Genomic DNA, 22,827 nt, shown 5'->3' with positions numbered 1-22,827 from the left:
TATTGGATTTGCTACCCTTATTGATTCTGCATCCCTCTGCTGGCTGCAGTTATGTCCTACCATCAGCTCGCTCTTCCTGACAGTGTGACTGCATGCTATCTTTTCTTTCTTTACCAACCGTACTATCCTAAGTACTTTCATGCCAGTTCTCACGCCCCTGCCAAATCAGTTTATACCCTCCCCAACAGCTCTAACAAACCAGCAGTACGCACACAAGAAAATAAATCCCGGGGTTGCGTATGATGACAGAAATGTATTTTGATATTACATTTACTTTCAGCTTTGAACTTTGTGTTAGAGAGCCGGGTGTTGTACTTGTCTGTGTCCTCACTGGCCGGTGCTGTGCTCTGGCAGCTCAGTGTGCTTGGAATACAGTGTCAGTGTTTTTACAGAAGTGTGTCCTCATTACACAATTGATCTTGTCCACCCTGGAGTTTGGAAGATTGACTGGAGACCAGAATGATTTTTTCAGACTGTTATTGGTCACAGGATCATTCTGGGATGGTCTGGACTATCTGACCCATCAAGTTTATACCAACTCCTGCTACAACATTTCCACAGTCCAATTCCCCTCTCTGGCCCCACAACTCTGCAGGCTATTTCCCCTGAAGGACCTGTCTAATTCCTCTGTGAACACTGGTTGTTCCCGCCACCACTCTGGTGAGTCCCATATTTCCCAAAGCAAAGTCAAGAATATCTCCCTCCCTGGTGGACCATCTACATACTGTTTCAGGAAACCTTGCTGAACACACTTAACAAATAATGCCCCATCCAAGTCTCAGGTGGTAAGGGAGTCCCAGTCACTGGGGAGATTATTCACTCAGCAAAGCTACTCTGTTGTTTTTACATCAGCCCATAACCTGCCGACATATCTGTTCCTCTCTCTCACTGGCTGTTTGGAGCCCTACAGTACAATCCCATCACAGTGATTGCACTCTTCTTATTTCTGAGTTCTACCCGCATTGTCTCACTGGATGAACTTGAACTTGTGACATTCTGCCTGATCAGCAGTACAGCTCCCCAACCTCATTCACCTCCCTCTGGACTGTCTGAATCTGAATCCTGGAATGTTTCGCTACCAGTCCTGCCCTTCTCTGTAATGGCTGAATCACTGTGCCATGTACTAATCCAGGCTCTAAGTACGTCTGCATTAACTGTTCCACACCCGGCACTGACACAAACACAATTCAGCCCCTCGGTGCCACTGTGCTCATTAACTATGCTGTGGTGTACTGGGCAAATGGCATCAACACGGGTTGAAGTCATTCGGACCCTCGGCTCTGTAACGACTCAACCTATAGCCGGGGAAGTGACGGCACCCCTCATGTTAGACTGTTTGCGGTAACTTTTTATTCTTTCTCTTATTTCTAATAGAAACGTAAAAAATATGTGCAGGAGCAGGCCATTCGGCCCTTCGAGCCTGCACCGCCATTCAGTATGATCATGGCTGATCATCCATCTCAGAACCCTGTACCTGTACCCCCAATCCCTTTAGCCACAAGGGCCATATCTAACTTCCTCTTAAATATAGCCAATGAACTAGCCTCAACTGTTTCCTGTGGCAGAGAATTCCACAGATTCACCACTCTCTGTGTGAAGAAGTTTCTCCTCATCTCGGTCCTAAAAGGCTTCCTCTTTATCCTTAAACTTTGACCCCTCGTTCTGGACTTCCCCAACATCAGAAACAATCTTCCTGCATCTAGCCTGTCCAATCCCTTTAGAATTTTATACGTTTCAATAAGATGCCCCCTCAATCTTCTAAATTCCAGTGAGTATAAGCCTAGTAGATCCAGTCTTTCTTCATATGAAATTCCTGCCATCCCAGGAATCAATCTGGTGAACCTTCTCTGTACTCCCTCTATGGCAAGAATGTCTTTCCTCAGATTAGGGGACTAGAACTGCACACAATATTCTAGGTGCAGTCTCACCAAGGTCTTGTACAACTGTGGTAGAACCTCCCTGCTCCTGTACTCAAATCCTTTTGCTATGAATGCCAACATACCATTTGCCTTTTTCACCGCCTGCTGTACCTGCATGCCCACCTTCAATGACACCCAGGTCTCGTTGCATCTCTCCTTTTCCTAATCGGCCACCATTCAGATAATAATCTGTTTTCCTGTTCTTGCAACCAAAGTGGATAACCTCACATTTATCCACATTAAATTGCATCTGCCATGAATTTGCCCACTCAACTAACCTATCCAAGTCACCCTGCATCCTCTTAGCATCCTCCTCACAGCTAACACCGCTGTCCAGCTTTCCTCCCACTGTCCAAAGACAAATTGGTTAGTTGGTTAATTGGTCATTGCAAATTGCCACACAAATAGACTAGGGTTAAATTGGAGGCTGCTAAGTGGTGGTGCTCGAAGGCCTGTTCCATGCTTTATCTCTAAATAAAATATTCCTATAAACACTAAAACCTATTTTGTAAATTTTGTCCATCGCAGGTAAAGACCTTCCTCCCACTGAGCATATCTACAGAAAATGCTATTGCAGGAAAGCAGCATTCATCAGGAACCCCCACCACCCAGGACAAGCTCTCCTGTCTTTGTTGCCATCAAGGAGTTGATCAGAGAGCCTCAGGGACCACACCACCGCGTTCAGGAAAAGTTATCATCAGCCCCCTGAGCCAAAAGGGATAACTTCACTTGCCCCATCACTGAGTTCTTCCCACAATCTATGGACTCACCTTCAAGGACTCCATCCCATGCTCTCAATATTTATTGTTTGTTTATTTATTTTTCTTTTCTATTTGTATTTACAGAGCTTGTTGTCTTTTGCACATCAGTTGTTTGTCTGTCCTGTTGGGTGCAGTCTTTTAATGATTCTATTGTTTTTAGTGTTTACTGTGAATGTCCTTAGGGTTGTATATGGTGACATATGCATTGATAATAAACTCATCCTGAACTTTGAAAATACACCAACTTTGAGCATCATTGATTATTAACAAAATATCATAAAATCCCTTTGAGGAAGTAATTTTAAGAAACTTTGATATTCTGATATTTTATCTGGAAATTATATACAAGATGTAATACAGCACACAGAAACTTGCTATTCAGCCCAGTCAGGCTGGAATTTATGCCTCACAAACCTTCTCAATTTTTCTCCATTTAATTATCATTTCTAGCTCTCTCTCTTTCAAATACTTAAGCATTTCAAAGGACTTCAAAGACTTGCATACATTATTGTGATTGCCACATCACAAAAAATAAGTAATGCTAGTTCAGAGATCTAGATATATAGATAGTTTTAAAGGCTTTATTTAGGATATTTCCTGATCCTTCCCCACTCAAAAGTAGGCATAACAAGCCTATCATCAGTACTTCTTGATTAAAAACTCATGAACCTTTCCCGATTGCTCCATTAAAGACCAAAAATTGTGTTAAGTTTCTTTCAGATCCATTTTAAAAAAATAAATGTAAATTTGAGGCCTACCTGGTATTTGTTTATCTGTGCACTTGTAGTGCTACTGAGACACTGTAATTTATCTATTTGGACTTACTTTTCTGTGCTGATCCACATCTGTCAACTCCACTACTGACCTTTCACTCTTCCCAACTCCTCTCCTGAAAGGGAGCCCAATGATCCATGTAACAAAAATCCTCCGTCCTGCACCAGCTTGTGAGCCACACATAACTGTACCACCTTTTTCTTTCTTCCCGCACTAGCAGGTGACACTGGGATTACCCCCCTCCTCACCACTGCGTTTCTACTTAATTTTTTCCCCAACTCCCTCAGTCTCTTTGCAGGACTTTGTCTCTTTTGTTAGAACCAATATGCACACGACCTGTGTCTGCTCACCCTGCCCTTTCAGAATGGCCTGTACTTGTTCAGTTACATCCTTGGCCCTGGTACCAGGGAGGTAATGCACCATCCTGCAGTCTCTCTCCTTGCCACAGATACACCTGTCTGTGACCCCGGCTAAAGACTCCACCGTCACTGAGGCTCACCGAGAACACAGAACAGTACCGCACAGGAATAGGCCCTTCTTCCCATAATGTCTGTGCTGAACACGATGTCAAATGGAACTAAATCTCTTCTGCCTGCATATAATTCATGTGCTTCAATTCTCTGAATATTCATGGCTTATCTAAAACGCTGTTAAATGTCATTATCATATCTACTTCCACCACTCCCTAAGGCAACCCGTACTCGGCCCTCACCACTTGCTGTATGGAAACAGAAATATTACCTGCCCTGAAATAGACTTTTTAATTCTCACCCTGGCATTTTACAGCTGTGCTTTCTCATATTTGATATTTCTAACCTAAGGAAGTGATTTTGACTGTCTAGCTTGTTGGCACTTCTCATAGTTTTATAAACTTCTGTCAGGTCTCCCCTCAGCCTCCTTCACTCCAGGGAAAACAGTCCCAGTCAGTCTGATCTTTCCTTGTAACTCAAGCCCCCAGTCCAGGTTCCATTCCTGTGAATCATTTCTGCACCTTTCCAGCTTAATCACATCCTTCCTCTCGTGGTGACCAGAACTGCACAGGGTACTCCTGGTGTGGGGTAATTATTGATTTGTACAACTGTAATGTGATGTCCCAACTCCTCTCAGAGCCTTTGCCAATAAAGGTAAGCATTTCATACACCTTCTTCACCACCTTGTCTACCTGTGTTGGCACTTTCAGGGAACTATTTACCTGTGCCTCAGGTTTATCTTTTCATCAACACTCCTCAGGACCCTGCCATTCACTGGGTATGTGCTGACCTGCTTTAACTTCCCAAAATCCATCAATGTGCATTTGTCTGACACTGTAGCAACACTGCTCTGTTTCTCTGCACTAATGCCCCAGCAATAAATGTCAATGAACCATTCACCTCTGAACTTTGGTCATATATGGTCTTATGAACCCCTCACTGCACCCGTCACTATTTTGTTGTGCAGGCAACACCTCAACAGTCCAGTAGTTATGTCATCCCAGCCTGAAACAGACCTGTTATTCTGTCTCAGTATGATAACCAGTCTTCAGTCAATATTAACACACTTCCTTCCCAGTACTGAGCTCTGGTCTTGTGCACCAGCCTTTCATGTGAGACATTGGCAAATGGCTCCTGAAAATCCAAAATCACCACTTCTCCAACTTCTCCTGTAAAGTCTCAAATCTCTGGTATGTTTGTCAAACATGACTTAACATTCAATAACCCAGGTTACAGGGACAAAAACCAGGTTCCAGATGGACAGGGTGGTGACGAGGCTTTTGGAACACCGGCCTTCAGTCAGGGCACCGGATATAGAAGCTGGGATGAAATGGTGTGGTTGTACAACACGTTGGTTTGGCCGCATTTCATAAATAGTGTTTAGTTTTAGTGATCATGCAGTATGACAGACACCATCGAGCTGGAAAGAGTGCAGAGGTGATTTACGGGCATGTTACTGGATCTCGAAGGACTGATTTGTGGAAAGTGTTTTGGATAATTTTCCTTGGGAAGTTGGAGAATGAGTGGCGATATTGCAGAGGTGTATAAAATAATAAGTGGCCTGGGTTGAGTCAAAGATAACAATATTTTTGTCAGGGTAGGGGAATCAAGAACTGAAGAGCATTGGTTTGAGATGAGATTTAATAGGAACCTGAAGGGCAACTTTTCCACACACAGGCTGGTCAGTGTATGGAGTGAGCTGCCGGGGGGATGGTTGAGTCAGGTATATTTAAGAAAAGTACTTGGACAGGTAGATGGGAAGGAAAGGTTTTGAAGGATATGGGATAAGGAGGAGGATAGCCTTGTTCTTAACGTAGTGATGAGGGGGTTACAGACCACAAGCTCATTTGGGAACTTTGGTCAGTGTGGACCATTTGAGCTGATGGGCTCGTTTCTGTGCTGTGTGAATCTGACTGTAAACCCTGTTGACTCAGATCAATCACATTAGACTTTTCTAAATGACTTGTTATTTCTTCACAGATTATAGACTCCAGTAGCTGAAGTGAAGTTAACTGGACTACAGTCACCTACTTTTTATCTTCCACCCTTCTTCAACAATGGTTTTCAACTCCACTGGGACCTTTCCGTAACAGTGAGTTTTGACAGACTTCAGTGTCTCTACTTTCTCTCCAGGCTTCAGTGCCGGTCGTTGGGACCTGGAAATGTTTGCTTTTAGTCCCATTAGTTTCACACTTGTGATGATGATTGTTACACATTATGGCACAATGTTGAAATGTCACTGTTCGATATCTCTGGGATGTTTGCTGTGTCCCCACTGTGAACACTAATTAAAATTATTGAGTTAACCTATCTGCTTTTTCCTTGTTAGTTTTAGCTTTTGTCTCATCACTGGTTCCTGAAAAAATCCTGATCCTCTTTTCTACTGCCAACCCTTGCCTCTTTTTATGCTCTTTGATTTAATGTTTCCCTTGAACTCCATTGACCACAGAACGTTCTTTGCTCTCTGCGATCCCTCTGTAGAATCGGGATCAACGTCTGCTGACTGTTATGAACAGTCTCCTTAAACATCGCCACTGCTCATTACTGACCTGTCCCTAAGCATATTTACCCCATCTGCCCCAGACAACGCCACTGTCAGGTCTCCGTAATTGCCTTTATTTAGTTTGAGGACACTGGTACTGGACCCTGGTGTTCACCCTCAATCTGTGGTCTGGAGTTCTCCCACATTGTGATCACTTATTCTGGGATACTTCACCACAAGATCTCTCTTTAATCCCACCTCGTTATACAGATTACATATGAGATGTCTTGTTCCTGGGTAAGGTCCTGCTGTAAGAAACTGTCTCTGACCACTCCACAATTTCCTCTTTGACTGTACCAGTTTGATCAGCTCAATGACCACACAGACTGACACAAACACACACAAAATACTGCAGGAACTCAGCAAAGAGTCGACATTTCGGGCTGAGAACCTTCATCAGGATTAGCAAGAAAGGGACAGTAGCCAGAATAAGGTGCGGGGAGGGGGAGGAGGACAAGTGAGTGGGGGAGGGGGTTGTTTTGTAGAGGGATGATAATGTGAAGACCTGGGTGACAGACAGGAAAGGCAAAGAGATGAAGAGAAAGGAATCCAGTAGGAGAGAACGTTGGACCATGGGATGACACGAAGGAGGTGGAGAACCAGAGAGAGTGAAAGCCCCATCTGCCCTTAGCGGTTAGTTATATGATGCCAGTAAACCCATTTAGACCCTCCCCATCACTAAGAAAGAGTCTGTCAGGCTTCGTAGCTAAGCGATAAAAGCCAGGAGCTGGACTTGGTTGACAGAGACAATTTGAAGCAGTAATTTATAGGAAGTGACAGCTTGTCCCCATTACCGCCCCACTACTGGTTAAAACACGTGTAAGGCACCAATATGTCAGTATGTGAATGGGAAATGGAACTAGAATGCATTGCCACTGGCAGATTGTTGTTGTTGCAGCTCACAGAGTAGAGGTACTCGATGTTGTGGTACATCAATTTGCTTCCGATTAAATCTCTCATGACAATCACATTTCCATTCTCATCTCTCTTTGATATTTACCCTTTTGTGTTTTATCCCTTCGGGAGGAACACCTGAGCATCCTGAGACCACTCCCCCCTGTGTCTTCTTTCCCTCCCCTTTCACCATCACTGTCCCTACATGTAAGGTACCTATGAAAAGTATTCATGCTGCTTTAAAGTTTTCATGTTTTAATGTTTTACAACTTTGAATGACGGTGGATTGAATTTGGCATTTGTTTGACTGATCAAGAGAAAAAGACTTTTGTGTCAAAGTGAAAACAGATCTCCACAAAGTGCTTGAAATTAATTACAGATATAAAACGCAAAATAATTGACTGTATAAATATTCACCCCCAAATCATCACTGGTACAGTTTTAGGAATTACATTATCTGTTAAGTGGAGGACTCTGTGTGAGTCAAGGTGTTTCAATTGATTGTAGTACAAATACACGACTGTTGGTAGTCAGTATTCTGGGAGAAACTACACCATAAAAACAAATTAACACTCTGAGCAGCTCTGCAAAAAGGTAATTGAAAATCACAATTCAGCAGATGGATACAAGAAAATTTTCAAGTCACTGGATATCCCTTGAAGTACAGTTAAGTCACTCATCCTGAAATGGAAAGAATATGGCAGAGCTGTAAATCTGCCAGGATTAGGCCATCCTCAAAAACTGAGTGACTGTGCAAGAAGGGGACGAGTGAGGGAGGCCACCAAGAGACCTATGCTAACTCTAGAGAAATCACAATCTTCAGTGGCTGAGATGGGAGAGACTGTGTATACAAGAAATGTTGCCCAGATGCTTCACCTGTCAGAGCTCTTTGGGAGAGTGGCAAAGAGAAAGCCATTGTTGAAAAAAGCTCTCATGAAATCTCACCTGGAATTTGCCAGAAGACTCTGAAGTCAAATGGAAGAAGGTTCTATAGTCTGATGAAACAAAATTGACCTTTTTGGCCATCAGATTAAACACTAAGCTTGGCGCAAGACAAACACCGCACAGCATCAAAAACACACCATCCCAGCATGGTGAGGCTGCATCATGCTGTGGGGCGTTTTCACTGCAGCAGGCCCTGAAAGGCTCAGAAAAGTAGAGGGTAAAATGAATGCAGCCCAATACAGTGAAATCTTGGAGGAAAACCTAATTCAGTCTGCAAGTGAACTGTGACTTAGGAGAAGATTCATTTTCCCGCAGGAGAATGACTGCAAGTATAAAACCAAAACTGCACAGGAATGACTTAAAACCAAAGTTAATGTCCTGGAGTGGCCAAGTCAGAGTCCAGACCTCAATCCAATTGAGAATTTAACTGGACTTGAAAAGATCTGTTCACTCATGAACCGCATGCAATCTGACAGAGCTTCAGCAGTTTTGTAAAGAAGAATGGGGAAAATTTTCAGTGTCCAGATGTGCAAAGCGCATAGAGACCTGTCCACACAGAGCCAACGGTAATTACTGACAAATGTGCGTCAACTTGACTTGAAGGAGGTGAATACCAATGCAATTAAATTATTTTGTGTTTTATATTTGCAATTAATTAGATCACTTTGTAAAGATCTGTTTTTCACTTTGAGACCAGAGAGTCCATTCTGCTGATCAGTGTGGGAAAATAAAGCCAAATTAAATCCACTGTGAATCAACGTTGCAAAACAATAAACATGAAAACCTCCAAAGGAGACTGAATACTTTTGATGGCACTGTATCCACCCCTTCACCAGCACGTTATGAACAAATCCACCCTGCTCCTTTCCATTTTGCCGATTCCGTGTGGAACATTAAACATGTAGGAATGTCAAATTCCCAGTCCAAGACTGTAACCATGTCCCTGCAATAGCTGGTAGCTCCAACATATTCGTCAGTACACAATATGGAACAGATGGCAACCTGCCCTTCAGTCCACAATATCTGCACCAATCATAATAGTGTTGAGACTTTGTAAAGTACTGGTGAGGTCTCACTGGAGTATTGCGAGCATTTGTGGGCCCTTTATCTTAGGAAGGATGAGCTGAAACTGGATGCGTTTCAAAGGAGATTCTCAAAATTGCCTCCAGGATGAAACAGCTCAGCATATGAAGAGCGTTTGATTGCTCTGGGCCTGGACTCACTGGAATTTAGGTCAATGAGCGCTGACCTAATTGAAACCTTTCGAATGGTGAAAGGCCTTGATAAAGTGGATGTGCGGAGGATGGGAGTGTCTGAGACCAGAGGACGCAGCCTCAGAATAGAGCATTGTAGAATGTGGAGATGAGGAATTTCGTTAGCCACAGAGTGGTGAATCTGTGGAATTTGTTGCCTCGGGCAGCTGTGGAGCCAAGACTTTATGTATATTTAAGGCAGAGGTTGGTAGATTCTTGATTGGTCAGATCATGAAGGGTTACAGGGAGAAGGCAGGGGATTGGGGCTTTGAGGGAAAATGGATTAGCCACGATGAAATGACGGAGCAGATTTGATGGGCCTAATGGCCTAATTCTGATCCTATATCTTAGAGTCTGTATCACCTCCTCAGAAATCTCAATCAGCTTTATCAAGTGTGATCTGCCTGCACAAAGCCATGCTGATTGTCCCTGAGCAAGCCGTGCCTTTCCAAATGTGCATAAACCCTGTACCTCAGTATCCTCCCCAGTACTCCACCACTGAAATGAGGCTGCCTTGCTTATAGATCCCTAGGTTCTTGTTATTTCCTTTCTTGATCAAAGCTGCAACATTTGCTACACTCCAGTACTGAGGGACCTCAAATGTTGCAATTCAGGACACAGACAGACAGACATACTTTATTAATCCTGAGGGAAACTGGGTTTCGTTACAGTTGCACCAACCAAGAATAGTGTAGAAATATAGCAATATAAAACCATAAATAATTAAATAATAAGTAAATTATGCCAAGTGGAAATAAGTCCAGGACCAGCGTATTGGCTCCCGTTGTCTGACACTCCGAGGGAGGAGTTGTAAAGTTTGATGGCCACAGGCAGGAATGACTTCCTATGAGGCTCAGTGTTGCATCTCGGTGGAATGAGTCTCTGGCTGAATGTACTCCTGTGCCTAACCAGTACATTGTGCATTGGATGGGAGACATTGTCCAAGATGGCATGCAACTTGGACAGCATCCTCTTTTCAGACACCACCCTCAGAGAGTCCAGTTCCACCCCCACAACATCACTGGCCTTACGAAGGAGTTTGTTGATTCTATTGGTGTCTGCTACCCTCAGCCTGCTGCCCCAGCACACTACAGCAAACTGGATAGCACTGGCCACCACAGACTCGTGGAACATCCTCAGCATCCTCCGGTAGATGTTAAAGGACCTCATTCTCCTCAGGAAATAGTGACGGCTCTGACCCTTCTTGTAGACAGCCTCAGTGTTCTTTGACCAGTCCAGTTTATTGTCAATTCGTATCCCCAGGTATTTGTAATCCTCCACCATGTCCAGACTGACCCCTTGGATGGAAACAGGGGTCACCAGTGCCTTGGTCCTCCTCAGGTCCACCACCAGCTCCTTAGTATTTTTCTCATTAAGCTGCAGATGATTCTGCTTGCACCATTTGACAAAGTTTCCCACCGTAGTCCTGTACTCTGCCTCATCCCCCTTGCTGATGCATCCAACTATGGCAGAGTCATCAGAAAACTTCTGAAGTTGGCAAGACTTTGTGCAGTAGTTGAAGTCCGAGGTGTAGATGGTGAAGAGAAAGGGAGACAGGACAGTCCCCTGTGGAGCCCCAGTGCTGCTGACCACTCTGTCTGACACAGTGTTGTAAGCACACGTACTGTGGTCTGCCAGTCAGGCAATCAATAATCCATGACACCAGGGAAGCATCCACCTGCATCACTGTCAGCTTCTCACTGAGCAGAGCAGGGCGGAGGGTGTTGAACGCACTGGAGAAGCCAAAAAACATGACCCTCACTGTGCTTGCCGGCTTGTCCAGGTGGGCATAGACATGGTTCAGCAGGTAGGCGATGGCATCCTCAACTCCTAGTCGGGGCTGGCGGGAACCCTCTGGAGACTCAGGCTCAGCTTGAAGACATGGTGAAGTACTCCACATAGCTGGGGGGCACAGCCTTTGAGCACCCTGGGGCTGACACCATCCGGGCCTGCAGCCTTGCTTGGGTGGAGACGTTTCAGCTGTCTTCTCACCTGTTCAGCTGTGAAGCCCACCATGGTGGTTTCAGGTGGGGGAGGGGTGTAGTCCTGAGAGCAGGGTGGGGGGCTGTGAGGAGGAGTAGGAGGGGAGAGTGGAGTATGTGTTGGTTGGGGGCCGACAACAGATGAATCGTGTGGGGGATGGGCCGGGGCCACAGTGTCAAATCTGTTGAAGAACAGGTTAAGTTTGTCGTCCCTGTCCTCATTGCCTTCAGTTCCTCTGTTGCTAGTTTGCCTGAACCCAGTGATGGTCCTCATCCCACTCCAGACCTCTGTCATGTTGTTCTGCTGGAGTTTTCACTCAAGCATCCTGACGAAGGGTCTCGGTCCGAAATGTCGACTGTGATTCTTCCTATAGATGCTGCCTGGCCTGCTGTGTTCCACCAGCATTTTGTGTGTGTTGTTTGAATTTCCAGCATCTGCAGATTTCCTCGTGCTTCCTCCTACACCTGTCTTTAGCCTCCCTGATCTTGGCTTTCAGGTCCCTCTATATTGACCTCAGCTCCTCCCTGTTTCCATCTCTAAATGCCCTCTTTTTAGCGTTCAGGATGTCTTTAATGTCCTTTGTTACTAATGACTTGTTATTTGAATAACGAAGGACAGTTCTTGCCGGAACACTGCAGTCCACACAGAAGTTGATGTAACCAGTGATGCACTCTGTGAGCCCATCAATGTCCTCTCCATGTGGCTCACAGAGTGCCTGCCTGTCTGTCACCTCAAAACAACTCTGGAGTGTCTCAGATCAGTGGTCCCCAACCACCGGGCTGCAAAACACGTGCTGCCGGGCTGTGAAGAATCAATATGATTTGGTGATATGAAACGATATGAGTCAGCTTCACCTTTCCTCATTCCCTGTCACGCCACTGTTGAACTTGAACGCACGCAAGGTCATCAGTCGGTATGAGTAAAAAACAAATGTCGCTTGAGAGTTTGTTTGGAAGAGGTGGAGGGGGACATAAAAGGCCCAATGATGACGACCACGCAGAGACGGCTGAGGCCAAGACTACAAAAAAAAAGAAAGCTTCCTTCAACAGAAAATACGACGAGTCGCACATAAAATATGGCGTTATTGCGACCGGTGACTCGTATGCTCCAAACCCCTGTGTGTGATATGTGGAGACATGCTGTCTAATGAGGCAATGAAGCCCTCAAAACTGCTTCGGCATCTCGAGTCCCAGCTCCCTGTACTTAAAGACAAACCCTTTAAGTTTTTTGAGTGGAAAAAATGTGAGCAAGCGGGACAGAAGCAAGTGCTGAGAGCCACCACCTCCACAAATGCTGCTGATCTGAGAGCGTCATAGTTAGTGGCTAGCCATATTGCTGAGGCTAAGAAGCCTTTCACCGTTGGGGAAGAAGTGATTCTGCCTGCTGCCAAGGACATGTGCTGTGAACAGTTGAGAGAAGCTGCTGCTAACAAGATGGCACAGGTTTCTCTTCCAGCTACCACAGTTTCAAGGAGAATCGATGACAAAGCGGAGGACATCGAAGCATAGATGTTAGAACGGCTTAATGAGTCACCATGGTATGCTATCCAGGTCGACGAGTCTACCAATGCGACAACAAGGTAACACTGCTGGTTTATGTGCGATATATATTTCAAGACGATGTGCACGAGGATACGTTGTGCGCAATGCCACCGCCAACTAACACAACTGGGGCAGAACTGTTCAAGTCTTTGAATGACTACATGTTAGGCAAACCGGACTGGTCATTCTGTGTTGGAATATGCACAGATGGGGCTGCAGCTATGACTGGACGGCTGTCTGGTTTCACTACCCGAGTCAAAGTGGTTGCTCCTGAATGACAGTCTGCAAACTTCGGGGGAGAATGACAGCTATCCATGTCAGCGCGCGAAGATCAACCCCTCGAGCTTGCAAATGATGGTGGGTTGAAAAATATGTTTAACATAACATCTCTGCCGGCATTCTGGATCAAATTCAAGGCTGAATATCCTGAGATAGCCATGAAAGGGCTGAAAACGTTGCTTCCGTTTCCAACATCATATCTCTGTGAAGCGGGGTTTTCTGCAACGAATGCAACAAAAACTAAATTGCGGAATAGACTGGATATAAGGAGCAAAAATGAGGAAATCTGCAGATGCTGGAAATTCAAACAACACACACAAAATGCTGGTAGAACACAGCAAGCCAGGCAGCATCTGTAAGGAGAAGCACTGTCGACATTTCAGGCCGAGACCCTTCGTCAGGACATAAGGAGCCCCCTTTGAGTATTGCTGTCTCCCATCACCCCTCGATGAGACCGCCTTATTGCAGGAAAACAAGCCCAGGACTCTTACTGATTCACCGATATTGGTGTGTTGCAATGATTTTATATGTTCATACGGGGATATTAGGTGCTGTGTGTTTAATATCCAAATGTTACTTAATATGTTATGGTGCTATTGACTTATAAGTGCCCTATAATTGACTTATCACTGTATTCATGGGAGGAAAAATATGCACTGTGTGTTTAATACTAAATTCTTGAGATAAACCCCTTTAGAAACAAAATTGAGTGTATTAATTAGCCACTTATAAGTGACTTATAGTTTCACCTGCATTCTGGTATATATTAACAAACCCCTACCCCTCCCTCCCGCCGGCCGGTCCGTAAGAATATTGTCAATAAATATTAAATGGGTCTGCGGTGCAAACCAAGTTGGGGACCCCGACATAGATCCTTGTCAAATCCCCAGCAATCTGCTCACTTGCTTCTTTCACTATTGTAGGATATATGCCTTCAGTTCTTGGAGTCTTATCCATTTTATTGCTTTTCAGATGTCCCAGCACAGCCTCCTCCTCAATCTCAACATTTCTCTGCACATTAGCATGTCTCGCTCTGTTTTCATTGACATTCAATTCCTTCTCCTCGGTAAATATTGACACAACGGACTCATTTAGTACCTCAGCCACTTGGTCTGACTTCAACCACATCATTCCTCCTTTAATCTTGAGTGGACCTTTCCAGTCTCTGGTTATCCCTGTTTAACTAATATAAATCAAGAGGCCTTGGGATTATCTTTGATCCCACTGCACGAGGACGGTTTGAGGCCCCATTTGGCCTTTCCTATCACCAGCTTTCGCATTTCCCCGCTATCTTTATATTCCAAAGATACCCAGTCTGATTTTAGCTTCATAAACCTTCCATATCCTTCTGACTAAATTCAGGATCTCTCCATTCATCCAAAGTTCCCTTACCTTACCGTCCTTGTCTTTACTCCTTACAGGAACATGCTGACCCTGAACTCTGAGCTGCTGGTCTTTAAACAACTCCCACATGTCAGATGTCGACTTGTCTGACAGTGGCTGCTCCCAGTCAATGCCCCTTGGCTTCTGTCTTACTCATAACTAACGAACAAAATAAATGGTGATCGTCAGCTGGCCTGGCTCGTTTCCCTAAACTAATTCCCGTCTGTTCTTGCCTCTGGTGGGGCTCTGTACATAATGTTCCAAACACTCCTCGGAATCGCTGAAGAAATCTTGAGCATCTCAGCATTGAGCAAGATCCAGTCAATTCGAGGGAAGATAAAGTCCCCACTATGACAGTTCTGTTCTGCACCTCTCCCTAAACATAAACCTCTGTGTTCCTCCACCTCCCGGTGGTTATTGGGGGCCAATACTATAATCCAGTCCGTGTGACTGTAGATTGCCTCTGTAAGTGAGCCCTCCAGTTTGCTGTGACATTCCCAGTGGGGTAACCTCTGCATTTTATAACCCCCCTCCTCCCCACTCACATGTAAAACAATGAAACCTAGAGATGTTGAGCTGAACGTCCGACAACATAATACTCCTAATGTTGAAATAAACTTATTTCAGCCCACCAATCCCACCATGTTTATTGGCCTGACGTTGGCTCTCGTTCTTTTCAGACTGTCTTGTCATACATGCATTCCCCCACTTGCTACTCCAGTTCCAACTCCGCCAAGTGACACCATCAAACCTCCTGGTGAGGATATTGGGTCCCCTCCAGTCCAGATGGAAATGGCCTTGTTTGTCCCGGTCTCCCACCTTCCTGGAAGGGAGCCCATTGATCCATCAATCTGAAGACCTCCCTCCTGCATCAGTTCCTCAGCAGCAATTGTTTCCTCACCACACCAGCACAAGGTTTGGGCCACAATTCGATAATTACAATCCTGGAAGTCCTGCTTTTTAACCTATTTCCTGAAAATCACTGTGTAGGACCTGATACCTGCTCGTTTAACCCTTCTGTGTAGCATGAAGAAAGCTCCCGTAAACATATTGGCTCCCCTCCTTGGACCCATCTCACCTTTCCCTCGGGACCTCAATGATCCTCGTACCTAAAGCCGTCACCCACCTCACACCAGCTCCTCAGCCACCACTTTACCTGGGCTTTAGAAGGCACCAAAGCGAGGTCTGTGTATCCTTATATCTGCCTATGTATCCTGTTCCTTTATGTGACCAGACTTTCATTTCCCTCGTGACCCAGGGGAACAATTGTTCTGATGAATTAACCCTCTCGACTGCACCCTCGCCCACCAACTGCTGTGTGTGAGGACGCTCGCATTGGTCCTGGGGCCGGGGAGGGACAGACTGAGGTCCTCGGGGATTTGCGGAATGGAAAAGCACTCCTATAATTTAAAACAGGAGAATCAGCAAATTTCCAGAGATCTTCCAGTTTGTACGTGTTTCATACCATCTTGGACAATGACTGCCATCCACTCCAAAACGTACTGGTTAGACACAGGAGTACATTCAGCCAGAGACTCATTCCACTGAGATGCAACATTGAGTATCATAGGAAGTCATTCCTGCCTGTGGCCATCAAACTTTACAACTCGTCCCTCGGAATGTCAGACAACCTGAGCCAATAGGCTGGTCCTGGACTTATTTCCACTTGGCATAATTTACTTATTATTGTTGAGTTATTTATGGGTTTATATTGCTATATTTCTACACGATTTTTGGTTGTTGCGACTGTAACGAAACCCAATTTCCCCCGGGATCAATAAAGTATGTCTCTCTGGAGTGGATGTGGAGGGGATGTGTCCTATAGTGGGGGAGTCTAGGATCAGAGGACACAGATAGAGTGGATGTGGAGAGGATGTTTCCTATAGTGGGGGAGTCTAGGACCAGAGGACACAGATCGAGCAAGAGCGCTTTCTGTTGGAAATTAGCGGGTGTGGTAAAGTGAAGGCGGAGCTGGACGATGAGAGGCCGCTCTCGGCTCTGTCCGTCACTCTGACTGTGTCTCCTCCCCTCCCCGCCTCTGTCTCTCTGCGCGTTTCTCGGGCAGGTCGGGGCGCTGTGTATAAAAGGAGACATCAGCAGTCGGTTTGTCACTGAGCAGCGACCTGAGTGAAGCAGCATCATGTCTGGCAGAGGGAAAGGAGGCAAAGGACTGGGCAAAGGCGGAGCCAAGCGGCACCGTAAAGTGCTCCGTGATAACATTCAGGGCATCACCAAACCGGCCATCCGGCGTCTGGCTCGCCGTGGCGGCGTCAAGCGGATCTCGGGTCTGATCTACGAGGAGACCCGCGGGGTTCTGAAGGTTTTCCTGGAGAATGTGATCCGGGATGCGGTCACCTACACTGAACACGCCAAGCGCAAGACGGTCACTGCCATGGATGTGGTGTACGCTCTGAAACGCCAGGGCCGCACTCTCTATGGCTTCGGCGGCTGAAAAACTCCCACTTCCTCCCGAACACAAAACAAAGGCTCTTCTAAGAGCCACCCACCGCCTCACAGAGAGAGCCGTGTCCACAACCTTTTAATTAATTTTATCGATATATTTGGCTGAGCTACTTTTGAAAGAGATTAATCATTCCGCTTGAAATATATATAGCTGCGATTGTGCCTTTCCAGGCGGTGATTACCGTGAATGCTGGATGCATTTATATCGATCTTAATCATTCTGTCCATCTCGGACAGAAATCAGTTCACTCGTTTTGAGAGTCGATTCCGTAATCATGCATTCAAATCTTAACTGAGGGAATTAGATATTAAATGAAACTGAAAGTACATGATCCGTGATAGAATTAATTGTAAATAAGAAGTTATCAGGCTGATGCTCTGAAATTGGCGGGCGGTTCGAAATTAATCGGGCGCCAATCACAGTGCATTCCGATTGGATGAATTCCGACCGCCAGTTAACAATTTCCCATTTTGTCGCAAATTGTTATTCGCCGCCAGCCTGCATGAAATCAATAAACCAATCGCAGCAAGGAGATCCTTTAACAGACAGTTGGTGCACAGCCAATCATAAGCGGTGGGACGGCCCTTCCCAGCGGTATAAAAGCCTGTGCTGGAGCCCGTTTCGTCTATCTTGTTCCTGTATTTCAGCCTGTGTCCTCACTCCTGAAGCAGAATGGCCCGCACCAAGCAGACAGCGCGCAAATCGACTGGCGGAAAAGCTCCTCGCAAACAGTTGGCGACCAAAGCGGCGCGGAAGAGCGCTCCTGCCACCGGCGGAGTGAAGAAGCCTCATCGCTACCGGCCCGGCACCGTGGCTCTGAGGGAGATCCGGCGCTACCAGAAATCCACCGAGCTGCTCATCCGCAAACTTCCCTTCCAGCGCCTGGTCCGGGAGATCGCTCAGGACTTCAAAACCGATCTGCGTTTCCAGAGCTCGGCCGTCATGGCCCTGCAGGAGGCAAGTGAGGCTTACCTGGTCGGGCTCTTTGAGGACACTAACCTGTGCGCCATCCACGCCAAGCGAGTCACCATTATGCCCAAAGACATCCAATTGGCCCGCCGCATCCGCGGGGAGCGCGCCTAAGCCCAGCCTACACACCAAACACCAGAAAAGGCTCTTTTAAGAGCCACTACCACGGCAAAGGAAAGGGCTGTAGCTTGCTCATCATTATTGTAGTAGCGACCTGTCCTGCCGATCGATTTTGCACTAATTGTCCCGTGCTACCAGGGTAGTTTAGCGAGGGACAGGAGATGAACTTCCTGTCAGGGTCTCATCTGGCCCTTCACTTCTCCCACAAACCTGTCGTGTACGGCTGGTGCGGCTGTTACCGTTTTGTTTGCTTTGGACATGGGGATACGTTCGTGTCCGCTGTGCTTGGAGTGAAGCATGCCGACTCGAGGGGTACAGTGGGGGAATTCAGGGGGCGGTGACCGCCAGGAAATAGTGATTTTTAAGATTAGATTTCGCTCTTGTACATTTTTGATATTGGTGTTTTGTGTAAATTAACAATGTCGTTTTGTAGCTGGGGCCTGCATGAAGGTCAGTCGGCAATGCCACAGGGTAGTTTATCATATAGCCTCCCGCTGCAGTCCGTCCCAGAGACGGATCCCTCTCTCAACACGCCCCCTCCCCTCTCGCGTAGGTTTCAGCAGTTCCCAATCAACTCAGCTGAATCTCCGCTGGCGTCAATGTCGGTCACTCTCGCCCAGATCGGAGAAGGAATTGGGCCTGAAACTGCCCACATCCCTTATCTCTCAATCTCAGCTCGGGCATCCGTGTCTCATTTCAGACACCGCACCAAATGTCAGAGGTACCGGCAATCTCGGGTTCCATTGAGAAGTTCTCAATCGGACCCGGCGCGGGAATCACAACACTCCGAATCAGCTCTTTTCTGAGATGTGGGTGGCTCTGAGAAGAGCCGTTGGGTTCAGATACACACAAATGGTGGATTCTCAATTCACTTTTTGACTGCTGTCTTCTTGGGTTTCGCGGATTTCGACTTCGGCTTCTTGGCCGCCTTCGTGTTCGGGGCTGCGGCTTTCTTGGGGCTCTTGGGCTTCGGCGCCGCTTTCTTAGCCGCGGGTTTCTTACCTCCCGCTTTTTTAGCTGCGGGTTTCTTTGTTGCCGCTTTCTTAGCCGCTGGTTTCTTACCTCCCGCTTTTTTAGCCGCTGGTTTCTTACCTCCCGCTTTTTTAGCCGCTGGTTTCTTGGCGCCAAGCTTCTTGCTGGGAGATTTCTTTGCCGCTGGCTTGTTCGCTTTCTTCACCACCTTCACGGCAGTTTTCCCTTTACCGGATTTAAAGGATCCCGAAATACCCGAGCCCTTGGCCTGAACCAAGGAGCCGCTTTCCACTTTCCTCTTGATGCTCATTTTGACCTGGTGGCGACGTTTCGCCACATCGACACCGCTGTCGGCCAGAGCCTTCATGATTGCCGCACCGGACATACCCTTCCTATCGTGACAACCCGCCACGATCTTATCGATCTGTTCGCCCAGCGAGGGACCTGTTGGTTTACTCCGGACAGCCGCCTTCTTCTTGGGAGTCTTCTTTGCGGCGGCGGGTGCGGCTGGAGGAGCCGTTTCGGCGGGTGCTGTCTCGGTCATGTCGGCGACTCTGGTAAATCCTTCTCACAATCAGAACTGAATGAGAAATGAAGCGAAAGGCGGCGGCACAGAGCCATTTAAAGGCAGCGAGCGGACGGGGCGGAGACATCCTGCTGTCAGCTCCCGGCGGCTTCATTTTTCTGTGTTTCTCTCTCCTCAAAAACTCGCTGATTCCAATTCAAATCGGACGCTGCGGAGACTCGGACTAGTACCTGTCCGTCCCTGAGGCCGGAATGTTCGCTGGAAAGAAAGTTTAATCGGGATTAAAGGCAGCGCTTTCTATTTTAACCCGTTTCTTTACTGCATTGCCCGCGATCTCTCTCCCTATCATTGACCTGTTCTCTGTTTTATGGCTGAAATATTTAATCGAATTAAAACTTTGCGGTTAATTCCCTCTTCGGGAATGATCTGGGGAGTGGGGCGCTTCCATAACAGAGAAATCTTTTCATTTTCTACAGGAGGCGCTGAGAAATCCTACGATGTGTTAGGACTCACAAACACAGTGACACTGGTCTAAGCCGCCCGCTCCTTTAACTCACTCTCTCTGACACAATACACACTCACTGCTGACGGAAATCAGCAAGTCAGGCAGCATCAATGGTGGGAATAAACAGCCGACATTTCGGGCTGAGACCCTTCCTCAGGACTCTGGTGGGAGATGCTGCCGGACTTGCTGGGTTCCTCCAGCATTTTGTCCGCGTTGTTCGCGATTCCCAGAATCTCTTGGCGTTATGCTGACACAATGTTCACATCTGCACCTTCATCGCATTGTACTGCCGTCAAAATAAAATGACAGATTCCTTGTCATATAACACGGTGATAAATGATTCTGGTTCCAAGGAATAAAGGACAACGGACATTGTCTGACCAACCTCTCTGTGTAACTGAGAACCTCAGGTCCGGGAAACATCCTTGGAATTTTTTTCTACTCTCTCCCCAGTTTAACCACCTTTCCTATAACGGTGACAAGAGCTGTACACAATACAAGTGTGGCCTCCAGTCACTTACACAACTGTAACACAATGTCCCAACTGATATACTCAGTCCCCTGACTAATGAAGATCAGCATGTTAAACCCCGTTCTTCACCACCCTGTCTGCCAGTGACACCACTTTCAATGAACTGTGTGTGAGAGATTTACCCCTAAATCTCTCCGGCCCATTACACTCCCTAATGACCGACCATTCACAGTGTAAGTTCTGCACTAGTATCACTTTGCAGTGTGCACTGTCTCACATTTATCTGTATTGAAATGCATTTGCCACGCTGTGGCCCTCTTCACTAAATGTTCAAGATTGCCGGGTTAAATAAGAAATACAGAATAAACTAAACAGTGTAAAAGAGGCTCAGGGAGGGATGTGATTCTGAAGGTGAGAATGGGAAACCTGATCCATTCTCGCCTCTTTTACTCTTTAAATATCTGAACGAAATCCTTATTCCCCTTTATACTATTGGTCAGTCACATTAATAATTCATCTGTTCTCTCCATATTGCTATTTAGTTACCTTCTGTTCTTTTTAAGTCCACTAATCCTTTAGCTTCCCACTAACTTTTGTGATATTCTCTGCTCTCTCATGTTCCTTTATGCTGCCTTTGTCTTCCGTTGTTGGTGATGGTTGCCTCATTCTCCCTTTCAAATATTGTTTCTGCTGAGGGATGAACTGATCCTGCATCTGCCAAATTACTCCTGGAAACTCAAGCTTTTCATACAAAGGTAATCTGGTTAATGCAGGGGAAGTCAAAATGCCCGGCTGCTGTAAGCCTGTTCCCATTACACCTCTGTGTGATTTACCAACATGTCTGCTCCACAATACCTGAGCCTATTGGGAGGCCAGCAGTGTAATCCCATCAAAATCACCATTCATCATTCTATTTAAAACCTCTACTTACAAGACCTCATCATATCCCTCACTAATTACTGTTGTGTTGGTCTCCTTAATCAAACATGCAACATCCCCCCCACCTGTCAAGTAGCCTTTAAATGTTTCCCCTTCACCTTAAACAATTGTCTTGTAAATGTATGCTTCCCTACCCTGACAAAAAGAGTGATTGCCTACTGATTTTGTAAACCTTTGGATGGTCACCAGACAGTTCCTTAATCTCTCTGGTGAGAAAGAGTGTCCCAGTCTGTCCAAACTTCTGCTGATAATTCAAATCCTCCAGTGTCAGTAACACCCTCATCAAACCTCCCTCCACACTTTCCAGCTTCATGACATCCTTCCTGTAGCTGGGTGACTAGAACTGTGCACAATACAGTGCAATCTCACTTTGATGATGACATCCCAAATCTGTAACAATGAAGATTGGTTCCCTGACCAATGAAGATAAATAGGCCAAACATCATCTTCACCATCCTGACTACCTGTGTTGTCACTTCCAGTGAATGTTGTTCCTGTATTCCATGGATGCTGTCTCTGCAATACTCTCCAAGGAACAAGAATTTTTTGTGCAGCTCCTTCCCTGGTTGGACTTCTCAAAATGCAGGAGCTCACCCTTGTCCACATCAACATTCATCTGTCATTCTTTGGCTGACTTCCCCAGGTCATCTCAATCACGTTGTACTCTCAAAGAATCTTCACTGCCCACTCTACCACCAACAAAGCACTCTGCAACAAATACTAGAATACCCTGAGAGGAATGGAGATGCTGGATGACCAAAAAGATTTAAAGAGAACGAGGATAACTGTTTGTAAAATCAGGGGAGTGGGATCGACATACAGGAGGAGTCTGATGGCAGATCAGCCTTTACATGGAATTGTTGGTGAGGGACTAAGAGAGAACACACTGGAGGCTTCATCCAGTGAGATGGTGTGAATAGAGCTCAGGATAAGAGAGGTGCATTCACTGATGGAGTTGTGCTACAGGCCTCCCAAATGCCAGCAGCAGGTAAAGAAACTGAAATGTAGCAGGGAATGAAAGATGCAAAGGCAACAGGTTTGTTGCAGAGGGCGACTAGTTTCCCCAATGTTGACTGGGACTCCCTTAGACTCAAGGGCTTAGATATCACTGCATAT

At 46.1% G+C, this 22,827-nt stretch overlaps 3 protein-coding genes across 3 annotated transcripts in view; 2 read left to right on the top strand and 1 right to left on the bottom strand.

Annotated features, from left to right (window-relative positions):
* Positions 1-17,196, top strand: part of LOC132383738 (uncharacterized) — a 74,160-nt gene extending 56,964 nt beyond the window's left edge. The window contains 1 exon segment of the mRNA XM_059954938.1: positions 16,881-17,196. Within this exon segment, the coding sequence (XP_059810921.1) occupies positions 16,881-17,196 (316 nt within the window).
* Positions 17,197-17,733: 537 nt separating this feature from the next.
* Positions 17,734-18,291, top strand: LOC132383766 (histone H3). Its single transcript, XM_059954969.1, has one exon. It carries the CDS (start codon positions 17,881-17,883, stop codon positions 18,289-18,291), a length of 411 nt encoding a protein of 136 aa, XP_059810952.1. The 5' UTR covers positions 17,734-17,880.
* Positions 18,292-18,809: 518 nt separating this feature from the next.
* On the bottom strand, positions 18,810-19,813 carry LOC132383753 (histone H1-like). Its single transcript, XM_059954956.1, has one exon. The coding sequence runs from the start codon at positions 19,811-19,813 to the stop codon at positions 19,166-19,168; it is 648 nt and encodes a 215-aa protein (XP_059810939.1). The 3' UTR covers positions 18,810-19,165.
* Between the last annotated feature and the right edge of the window lie 3,014 nt (positions 19,814-22,827).

The sequence above is a fragment of the Hypanus sabinus genome, chromosome 31, assembly GCF_030144855.1.
Source record: "Hypanus sabinus isolate sHypSab1 chromosome 31, sHypSab1.hap1, whole genome shotgun sequence".
NCBI lineage: Eukaryota > Metazoa > Chordata > Chondrichthyes > Myliobatiformes > Dasyatidae > Hypanus > Hypanus sabinus.
The sequence above is the reverse complement of the archived record's forward strand: the minus strand, read 5'-3'. Positions and strand labels throughout refer to the sequence as shown.

What these genes read in the sequence shown, in the direction of transcription:
- LOC132383766 (XM_059954969.1), top strand. Translation starts at nt 17,881, where the DNA reads ATGGCCCGCACCAAGCAGACAGCGCGCAAATCGACTGGCGGAAAAGCT.
- LOC132383753 (XM_059954956.1), bottom strand. Translation starts at nt 19,813, where the DNA reads ATGACCGAGACAGCACCCGCCGAAACGGCTCCTCCAGCCGCACCCGCC.